Consider the following 11,454-nt stretch of genomic DNA (forward strand, 5'->3'; position numbering starts at 1 on the left):
ATTGAAGTGTACTTGCGGCCCCTGGCCAGTGAGGCCAGCGCCATCGTCTTCTTCAGCCGCAGGATGGACATGCCTTATCACTACCATTCGTCCCTCGCCCGCCTGAACTTCAGCAGCTCCGTGGTGTATGAGGTGAGTGCTCTGCTGTCTCAGGACTTTGGGCTTTCCTGGGGGCACTGCTGGGTCCTCACTCACACACCCGTCCCCCTAAGCCGTGGGTCCTCCGGCTGGTGCGGTTCTCTGCTCTGGTGCTTTCAGGCTACACAGATGAACTGCTGTGTGTAACCGAGTCCTGCCAGCCCCCAAGGCCGTGGGTTCCCTTATCCGGTCTTGGTGGCACGTTTCTCAGGTTCTCACCCCCGCCTGTGCTTGGGCACCGCTTGGCTTGGCCAGAGGGGACGTGACTGCGGGGTTCACGCTCCCATTTCTGTAGAGCATACTGGAGGCTCCACACAGACAGGCCAAAGTCCAGGCGTTTACATCCTCTGCGGGGTGGGGTGGGGTCCGTGCAGCCATCCTTAGGGTGGCATTGGTGCTGTCCTCCCCCTGCAGGCCCAGGACGTCTACACGGGTGACATCATCAGTGGCCTCCAGGATAAAACCAACTTCACCGTGATCATCAACCCTTCGGGGGTGGTGATGTGGTACCTGTACCCCATCAGGAAGCTGGAGATACCCCAGCAGTGAGGGGCTGGGGCCAGTGACAGGCTGTGGCGGCACCACTGAGCCTGGACCATGGAGGGTCCGTGTGCTGAGGGCCAGTGCGGTGGGGTTCTCTGCTCTCCAGGCCCGGTTGGCGATCCGACCTCATCAGACTTGGGGTGCAAGCTGAGGGCCAGGTCCCGCTCCCTGCCGGAGCATGAACTCTCCAGGAAACTTGTCCCAGGGAGACTTCCTGTGGCTCTGTGGGCCTCTACCGTGTCTGCACAGCCCCACAGATACTGTTGAACAGCTCGGTCAGCTTCCCCTGTGGGGACAGGCAGGGACACGCATATCTGTCAGGACACGAGCCTTGGACCTTCTGTTTGTTGATTCTAAAATCAGGAATTTTGGGAATTTTTCTTATAATTAGGAGTAGAGCTCTGATCTCTTGTCAGGAACCCCCATGAATTATGCGATTAACCTTCCTGCCCGGAGAAGGCCTTGCAGGCTGACACGGCCTGGGAGTGACCTTGGCTCCTTCGGGTCACCAATAAAGCTGTTCTTTTGTCAAGCAGTTGCAACATGGGCCTGGGGCCATGGGTGGTAGGGACTCTGGGGAGCACGACACGAGGTGCCGGTTTCAGATTTCGCCTCACAGGGAAGACATGTGGCATCGTCCGGCCCCTCACTCCACAACGACTGGCAGATCGCACTTCTGACCATGCCAGGCTTGCCTCCCACCCCAGGCCATCCCTGCTCCGCCCAGCATCGTAGTGGTGACAACACAGAGCGGCTGGCTAGTGATGTCCCAGGCCCTCTCCCCTACCCCGTCCACATGTTACAGGGTCTGCCTGCCATGACCACACTCAGTGGCCCCTCGGCTACACAGGGAAAGGCCCTGGTCTGCTGAGGGATGCTGTGTCATTGTCTGGGCTGTCTTTCAGGTGCCCTCCCCCTTTCTGACAGGCCCTCAGTCAACGGCGCCCCTGGTTGGAGCAGCCGAGGGCAGTGAGCTCTGCCTTTCCCCCACAGGGGCCACACAGCTTATCCTCTGCCCATCAGTGCTCCCAGCTCCCTGCTGAGCTTCTCCTCTCCTACCTGGGTGAGAGGAATTTCAGCCCCCTCAGCTGTGTCCAAAGGAAGGTCCAGGGGCTCTCTGTGACCTGAAGTATATTTCCTGCTCCTCCTCCTAGGGAAAGGGGTATCCAAAGAATGGCTGGTTCTTGACTCTGGTTCCTCGTTCCCAAGCCCTCTCTTTAGCTAAGGCCTCAGGGCGTCTGTCTTCCACGGTGGCTCTTGTTCCCCTTTGGAAAGGGGCAGCAGAGCAGGTGAGGTAGGTTCTCCTTGTGCTTTGGAGCACACATTGGAGCACCCGGGCCCCAGGCTTTCGTGGTTCCCGCTGTAGGAACTCTTCTGGGGGCTCTCCCATGTTCCCTTCCTCAGGGTTCTAAGGTCCTTATGTTAGAGTGTGGTGGAAAGAACTCTCAAATGTGCATTTTATAGGGTAATTTAAGATCTCTGGAGTCCAGGGTCATCAGAGGAAGCTCCCTTTTCCCAGTTGATGTCTTGAGGCTGTGGGTCACTCAGGAGGACCCACGCCTACTTAGCCCAGGCCTCTGCCCTCTGAGGTCTGTCAGCTCCAGCTCCAGGTCTTGGTCATAGTGCTGCTCGAGCCAAATGGAACGGTCTGGGCAGGAACACTTCTTTCGCCAGTCCCAGGAAAGAAATCTTTTCCACCACCCTGGGATGTGGTATTTATTAGTGGTTGAGAACAACAGACTTGGGACTTGGGGCCAGGGATCAGCCTGGATGTGACCAGTTGATTACTGTGCCCTTCCAGACCCAGAGATAGTTTTTACTTGCTGTATAACTTTATCCTGAGGTACCTGATCGGTACTGCAGCTTTAGCCTTTATTCTCTTAACACACGGCGTGCCTGTCTTCTACGACATTGTTTTACTGCCTTTCACCAAAGGCCAGTTTGGAACTCAGTTATTTTTCCCAAGTTCAGCCTTGTTTGGACCCAAGAGTACCCCTTCTGTTTTTTTTTTAAAAAAAACATTTTATTATGGAAATTTTTAAAAATAAAAACTGGTAATTAAACCTTCATGTACCCATCACCCAGATCCAACAGCCATCAACCCCGTGCCATTGTTTTATATCTCTCATCCCACACATACTTTTTTGCATGTGAGCTGGAGTATTGAGAGCAAATCAAAGAAAACTCTAAACACCACTGTGTAGCTCTAACTGATCATAGGGCCTTGAAAAGAATATATATCCTTAATAAAAATTTTAATCTGATTACCAGTCTGTGTTCAGTTCAGTTCAGTGTAGTCGCTCAGTCGTGTCCGACTCTGCGACCCCATGAATCGCAGCACGCCAGGCCTCCCTGTCCATCACCAACTCCCGGAGTTCACTCAGACTCATGTCCATGGAGTCGGTGATGCCATCCAGCCATCTCATCCTCTGTCGTCCCCTTTTCCTCCTGCCCCCAATCCCTCCCAGCATCAGAGTCTTTTCCAATGAGTCAACTCTTCGCATGAGGTGGCCAAAGTACTGGAGTTTCAGCTTCAGCATCATTCCTTCCAAAGAACACCCAGGGCTGATCTCCTTCAGAATGGACTGGTTGGATCTCCTTGCAGTCCAAGGGACTCTTAAGAGTCTTCTCCAACACCACAGTTCAAAAGCATCAATTCTTCGGCGCTCAGCCTTCTTCACAGTCCAACTCTCACATCCATACATGACTGCTGGAAAAACCATAGCCTTGACTAGACGAACCTTTGTTGGCAAAGTAATGTCTCTGCTTTTCAATATGCTGTCTAATCTGTGTTCAGTTTTTACCAAATGTTTTTTAGGGGTTTTTTGCTGTTTTGTTTTTGGCCACACTGTGCAGCTTGCAGGATCACAGTTCTCTGACCAGAGACTGAACCCAGGCTATGGCATTTGTAGCCTGGAATCCTAACCACTAGGCCCCCAGGGAACTCCCACCGGTTGTCTCCAAAGTATTTTTCTATAGTTTATTTGGATCAAAATCCAAGCAAAGGGTCAAAAAAGTGGTCCAGTAAGAACCACTGAAAGTTTGTCATTCTTATAAAAGCAATGAAAAGTCTGCCGTATATAATCAGAATTAGCTTTAAACTCTAGAAATTAACCAAAGGCTTCCAGTAACCCAGAGAGTGCTCAGTCAAGACAGACAGTAGAGTGTTGGTAAGAACAGTAAGCTCTGTAGAGCTTTTAATTTACCCTAGTACCAGATATTGTCTTGGGGCTAGACAGCATATTAAAAAGCAGAGATATCACTGCTGACAAAGGTACATATAGTCAAAGCTATGGTTTTTCCAGTAGTCATGGGTAGATGTGAGAGTTGGACCATAAAGTTGAACCCTGAAGAAATGATGCTTTCAAACTGTGGTGCTAGAGAAGACTCTTTGGACTTCAAGGAGATCAAACCAGTCAATCTGAAAGGAGATCAACCCTGAATATTCATTGGAAGGATTGATGCTGAAGCTGAAGTTCCAATACTTTTGCCACCTTATGCAAAGAACTGACTCGCTGGAAAAGACCTTGATGCTGGGAAAGATTGAGGGCAGGAGGAGAAGAGAGTGGCCGAGGATGAGATGGTTGGATGGCATCATCGACTCAATGGACATAAGTTTGATAAACTCTGGGATATAGTGACGGACAGGCAAGCCTGGCATGCTGCAGTCCATGGGCTGGCAAGCAACTGAACAACCACAACAGTACCAGATTTTAAGTCGGCTATTTAAAGTATGTTCAAAGAACTAAAGGAAACCATGTCCAAAGAACTAGAGGAAAGAATAGTGTCTCACCAAATAGAGAATACCAGTAAAGAGACAGAACTTACAGAAGGGAACCAAATAGAAATTCTAGAGTTGAAATGTATAATAACTGAGATAAAAATTTCACTAGAGGGGCTCAGCAGACATAACCACACAGAAAAAAAGTCAACAAACTTGAAGATAGGTCCATAGAAACTAACCTATCCAAGGGATAAAAAGGAAGATGAAGAAAAATTAATAGGCTCAGAGACCTGTGAGATACCATGCAGCACAGACATGAGGAGAGAGAGGATGAAAAGATGTAGAAACAATGGATGAAAAGGTTGCATATTTGGTGACAAATACTAATTACACTCAAGGAAGCTCAACAAACAACCAGTAGGATAAAGTCAGAGATCCATGTGTCAACACGTCATAATCAAACTCAGAAGACAAAGTCTTGCCTGGTGGCTCAGCAGTAAAGAATTTACCTGCAATGCAGGAGACCCAGGTTCAATCCCTGGGTGGGGAAGATCCCCTGGAAGAGCGAATGGCAACCCACTCCAGTATTCTTGCCTGGGAAAAAATCCCATGGACAAAGGAGCCTGGAGAGCTACAGTCCAAAGGGTCACAAAGAGTCAGACATGACTGAGCAACAGACCATACCACATGTCATAACCAGAAGATAAAGGGAAAACTTTGAAAGTCAGATAGAAGTGACTCATCGCAAACAAGGGAATATAATTTGAGATGAATGAGAATGAATATGAAACACCAAAAATACTAAAACAGAGCATACTAAAGCATGTGGAGTCAAAGTAATAACCGGAGGGAAATTAATAGCCATAATTTGCCCATGTTAAAATCAGTGAAAGACAACTACACAATGGGAGAAAATACCTGCTATTCATGTATCTGATAAGGGACTTGTATTTAAAATATGTTAAGAAATTGTAACTCAATAAAAAGGCAACCTAATTTCAAACTGGGCAAAGGATCTGAATAGACATTTGTCCAAGGAAGATATGCAAACAGCCAATACTCACTAAATGTAAAGGAAAACAACAGTGAGATACCACTTCACCCCAAAAGGATGACTAGAAAGAGTCAGATAGTAATAAGTGTTGGCAAGGATGTGGAGAAACTGGAACCTTCATATGCTGCTGGTAGGAATGTAAAACTGTAGGGACCCAGAAGCCTTACCCACCCATGCATCAGGTAATAGGCATAGACTCCCGTCCTGACTGTAGAAAGTGGCCACTGAACTGGCCCCAGTCCCTCTCAGCCACAGCCTGGGAGACCCTGGAGAATGAACGCTGTCTTAGACAATCACCCACAGACGGGAGAGCCTTTGTGGAAGTCTAGGTTTCCAGTGGAGAAGTTCCAGCACACTGCTGCAGAAAGGAAATAGAGGTTTGGACACAATGGAGAGGAAAAGAGGAAGACTTACCAATCACCCCTCCCCGAAGGCAGCACAGCTCCGCCCAGGGAGACGTTCTGGGCCCTTGATTTCTCCCACAGGGAAAGTGTGCGAGCGCGCACCTGACTTCCTGGCTGTGCCAAAGAGGCACACTTCTCTCACTCCGCCCAGAGGCCAGGGTCATGGCTGGCTGATGCAGGAGTGGGAAAAGGCTGGGAGAGGGACCGATAGGACTCATGGAGGGCATTAAAGGATGCAGATCCCACTACCTGCCATGCAGATCCACGGAGCCTGCCGTGAGCTGCTGGGGACTCCTTACCTGCAGGTCCCCCCACCTGGCTCATAGGCCGCCGACCCCTCAATGCGCCCCCACCCCCACCAGCACCCCGAGCTCCGTGCACCTCACCCACTCACACCGCTACCCTGTGGCCAGCTCTCTGTGCACACTCCTGATGGTGGTGAGTGTGACCTTTGGCAGATGGCTTTTGAGTGCATGTAGAAAGCCAGCCTGAGTCTGCAGGCCAGGGAGAGACCATAAACTTGAGCTTTAACTCAGAACTTGGGCAAACAAAGCGAAGGCTGTCAGCTCCTGGCCTGGTGTATCTCAGGATCAAGGGAAGGCAAACAAGCTTAAGAATTCTGCCACAAGGGGGAGCAACAAGTATGGTGGCGGTGTATCCATAGAGATCTGGGAAAGCCGCAGATTCTAGCAGCACTGACCAAGGGATTTCTCTCCCAAAGTCAGCTGGTAAAAAATCTGGAGGGGTGACTGCTACTGCAAGTGTGAAGAAAACCACTCGAGACTTCAAGGAACATGAAAACCAAGGAAACACGACACGACCAAAGGATCACAACTGTCTTCTAGGAACTGACTTCCTTCAAGGCAGCTCAAACCTCCTTCAAGCGAGGCTCCAACAGTACATGAACGGAGAACTTCTAAATGTACAAGCTGGATTTAGAAAAGGCAGAGGGACCAGAGATCAAATTGCCAACATCCATTGGATCATAGAAAAAGTAAATTCAAAAAGAACATCTACTTCTGCTTCACAACAAACTGTGAAAAATTCTTAGAGATAGGAATACCAGAACACCCGTCCTGCCTCCTGAGAAACCTGTAACAATACAAGAAGCAATAGTTAGAACTGGACATGAAACAGCAGACTGGTTCCAAACTGCGAGGAGTACATCAAGGTTGTATATTGTCACACTGCTTATTTAACTTATATGCAGAGTACATCATGTGAAATGCCAGACCGGATGAAGCACAAGCTGGAATCAAGATTGCTGGGAGAAATATCAATAACCTCAGATATGCAGATGATAACACTCTACTGGTGGCAAGTGAAGAGGCTGGGAAAGATTGAAGGTGGGAGGAGAAGGGGCCCACAGAGGATGAGATGGTTGGATGGCATCACCGACTCAATGGACATGAATTTGGGTGAACTCTGGGAGTTGGTGATGGACAGGGAGGCCTGGCGTGCTGCAGTCCATGAGGTCGCTAGAGTCAGGCACAACTGAGCGACTGGACTGAACTGAACTGAACTGAAGAGGAACTAAAGAGCCTCTTGCTGAGAGTGAAAGAGGAATGTGAAAGAGTTGGCTTAAAACTCAGCATTCAAAAAACTAGGATCATGGCATCCAGTCCCATCACTTCATGGCAAATAGATGGGGGAAGAGTGGAAACAGTGACAGATTTTATTCCCTTAGGCTCCAAAACCACTGTGGATAGTGATTGCAGCCACAAAATTAAAAGGTACTTGCTCCTTGGAACAATAACTATGACAAACCTAGACACTGTATTAAAAAGCTGAGACATCACTTTGCCACAAAGGTCTGTATAGTCAAAGCTATGATTTTTCCAGTAGTCATGGATGGATGGGAGACTTGGACCATAAAGAAGACTGAGCCCCGAAGAACTGATGCTTTCAAACTGTGGTGTTGGTGAAGACTCTTGAGAGTCCCTTGGACACCAAGAAGATCAAACCAGTCAGTCCTAAAGGAATTCAACTCTGAATATTCATTGGAAGGAATGATGCTGAAGCTGAAGCTCCAATACTTTGGTCACCTGATACAAAAAGCTGATGCAAAAATCTTTTCAGTGGAAAAGATCCTGATTCTGGGGAAGACTGAGAGCAGGAGGAGAAGGGGATGACAAAGGAAGAGATGGCATCACTGATTCAATGGGCATGAGTTTGAGCAAACTCTGGAAGATAATGAAGGACAAGGAAGCCTGGCATGATGCAGGCAATGGGGTGGCAAAGAGCTAGACATGACTGAGTGACTGAACAACAACAATAACAACTCAAAGACATGGAGATCTGCAGTTTACCTGATGGAGAATTCACAATAGCTGTTGTAAGGAAGTTCAATGAGTGACAAGGAAACAGAAAAGCAATTCAGCAAGATCAAGAGAACAACACACGAATAAAATGAGAAGTTTAATAGAGATAGAAATCGTTTCTAAAAAGAATCAATAGAAATTTTGGACATGAAGAATACAATGAATGAAATGAAAAATTCAATAGAGAGTGTCAGTGGACCAGCAGAATGATCTCTCTTCAAGTAACTGGTGTGGTTTCTGATTCCTGGCTGGACCTTCACAGGTACCCTGGGAGCCTGGAACTGGCCATTCAAAGACCCAGGTGAGAGACAGGAAGACAGGGACAGGGGTGATTGTAGTGAAGATGAAGAAAGAGGGACTGGCCAGACCCCCATGACTGAGTGGCAGTGGGCAGGAGACACTGGTGCTAAGTAAAGACAGACATGTTAGGGAGTGGTTGAAAATTACCTATTTCATAACACTGCCTCTAGCAACAGTTTAACATTTCTAGACTCCCCTGATAAAAACAATAAAACTGGATTCCTGTTTAAAGAAACTCAACCCATTTTCAGAAACTATTTCCTCATAGTCCCTGGAGAGGCTGTATATGGAAGGGGTCCTGCAAAGACTGACCTCCCAGCTGAAAGAGATCCTATACTGCCCAGGTTGGAACAGAGGTTATTAGTACTGAATCAGGATGTGCAATATAATAAACTAGGATGATTTCCCTCACTAAAATGGACCGTCTAGTTTATAGAATGAGAAAAAAAATGCATATGGTGATTTAGTTATATATTCTAGTTTCTAGATCTAAATCTTGGCTCCACTTACAGCAATCTTAAACAAGTTACTTAATTTCTCTGTGCTTCTACTTCCTCTTCTATGAAGCACGGCTGTTAATAGTTCCTACCTCATAGGGTTGTGCTAGAGGATAAAATGAGATCATTCACGTAAAGCACTTTAGAAGGGCACCTGAATAAGTCATTATCTAGGCCTGACGTTTCCACATTGTGGTTTTGCCACTAAGCCCAGAAGAGCTCTGTGGGAAGCCTTGGGAAGTGACAGGCTCTCGCTCGTAATGGGTTTCCCAGTTCTCCTGTCTCCCCCCATCCCCTTTTTCAAAAGAACAATTTTAGGCTTACTGAAAATCGGGAAGAGAGTCTCCATACACCCTCTCCTCCCTCAGGTCTCCTCCAGTATCTTCACTGTTGGCATATTGCATTAGTGCAGTGCATTTGTTGTAACTGATGATGACACTGATGTATACAACTAGCTAAAGGCCTTAACGGAATTCCCTGGTGGTTCAGTCATCAGGTGCTTTCACTGATGTGACCAGAGTTCAATACCTGACTGGGGAACTAAGATCCCAAAAGCTGCATGGTGTGGACAAATTTTTAAAAATAAGTAAAAATAAAGTCCATAATTTACATTAGAATTCACCTTTTGTGTTGTACATTCTGTAGGTCTTGACCTGTAGCCACCTTTACAGTCCTGCATGAAAGTTTCACTGCCCTAAACTCCTCTGTGCTCCATTTACTCATCCCTCCCTACCCCATCTCAGCCCCCAAACCACCCATTTTTTTGTCTCCATAATTTTGGCAGTCTTCATAATTTTTCCTTTTCCAGAATGTAGAGAATTGAAGTGACTGCAACTATGCGGATATTGAATTTTTTTTAATGGATTGGATATCCATTAAAATGGATTTGCTCAGCCATTTACATTAATGAGCATTTAAATGCAATAGATATCATTTCACGTGACAACATGAATGAATAAAAGTCAATGCTGTTGGATTTTTTGTTTGTTTGAAAAAAAAAAGAGAGAATTGGAATTATACAGTATGTAGCCTTTTAGCTCCTCTCACTTGGCAATTTGCTTCAAGGTATGCTTTCATGACTTGATAACTCATTTTCTTTTATAGCTGAAAATATTCCACTGTATGGATGTACCACTGTTTATTCACTCGAATACTGAACAACAGCCATCTGGTTGCCTCTGTATCTTGGCAATTATGAATAAAGCTACTCTAAACATTTATGTTGAGTTTTGTGAGGATATAGTTTTTCAACTCATTTGGATAGATACCAAGGAGCTCAATTGCTGGATTATGTGGTAAAAGTATGATTAGTTGTTTTTTGTTTGTTTTTAGGGGTTTTTTTTTCCCGCCAAGTCATGTGGCATGCAAGATCTTAGTTCCCCGACAGGGATTGAGCCCAACCCCCCTGCGTAGAAGCATGGAGTCTTAACCACTGGACTGCCAGGGAAGTCCCAAGTATGTTTAGTTTTATAAGAAACTACCAAACTGTATTCCAAGTGGCTATGTGAGAAGGCAATGGCACCCCACTCCAGTACTCTTGCCTGGAGAATCCCAGGGACAGGGGAGCCTGGTGCGCTGCCATCTATGGTGGGGTCGCACAGAGTTGGACACAACTGAAGCGACTTAGCAGCAGCATGGCATTTTATATTTCTACCAGCAAATGAATGGATGCTTCACATCCTTGCCAGCATTTAGTATGGACAGTGTTTTGAATTTTAGCCATTCTAATAGATGTGTAGTTGTAACTCATTGTTTTAATTTGCAGTTCCCTAATGGGAAACCTATATGCAGGTCAGGAAGCAACAGTTAGAACTGGACATGGAACAACAGCCTGTTCCAAATAGGAAAAGGAGTACGTCAAGGCTGTATATTGTCATCCTGCTTATTTAACTTATATGCAGAGTACATCATGAGAAACACTGGGCTGGAACAGGCACAAGCTGGAATCAAGATTGCCAGGAAAAACATCAATAACCTCAGATATGCAGATGACACCACCCTTATGACAGAAAGTGAAGAGGAGCTAAAGAGCCTCTTGATGAAAGTGAAAGAGGAGAGTGAAAAGGTTGGCTTAAAGCTCAACATTCGGAAAACTATGATCATGGCATCTGGTCCCATCACTTCATGGGAAGTAGATGGGGAAACAGTGGAAGCAGTGTCAGACTTTATTTTTTTAGGCTCCAAAATCACTGCAGATGGCGATTGCAGCCATGAAATTAAAAGACACTTACTCCTTGGAAGGAAAGTTATGACCAACCTAGATAGCATATTCAAAAGCAGAGACATTACTTTGCCAACAAAGGTCCGTCTAGTCAAGGCTATGGTTTTTCCAGTGGTCATGTATGGATGTGAGAGTTGGACTGTGAAGAAAGCTGAGCACCGAAGAATTGATGCTTTTGAACTGTGGTGTTGGAGAAGACTCTTGAGAGTCCCTTGGACTGCAAGGAGATCCAACCAGTCCATCCTAAAGGAG

The 11,454-nt window shown here is 46.6% G+C and overlaps 1 protein-coding gene across 1 annotated transcript in view; it reads left to right on the forward strand.

The window, feature by feature from the left end:
• The window catches only part of NAGA (N-acetylgalactosaminidase, alpha-), a 10,241-nt gene extending 7,296 nt beyond the window's left edge, over window positions 1-2,945 (forward strand). The window contains exons 9-10 of the mRNA XM_010843668.1: window positions 1-132; window positions 553-2,945. Coding sequence (XP_010841970.1) covers window positions 1-132; window positions 553-687 — 267 coding nt within the window. The 3' untranslated portion in view covers window positions 688-2,945. The remainder of the gene's footprint in view (window positions 133-552) is intronic.
• Window positions 2,946-11,454: the final 8,509 nt, after the last annotated feature.

Source organism: Bison bison, unplaced genomic scaffold (genome assembly GCF_000754665.1).
Source record: "Bison bison bison isolate TAMUID 2011002044 unplaced genomic scaffold, Bison_UMD1.0 scf7180017864184, whole genome shotgun sequence".
Taxonomy (NCBI): Eukaryota; Metazoa; Chordata; class Mammalia; order Artiodactyla; family Bovidae; genus Bison; species Bison bison.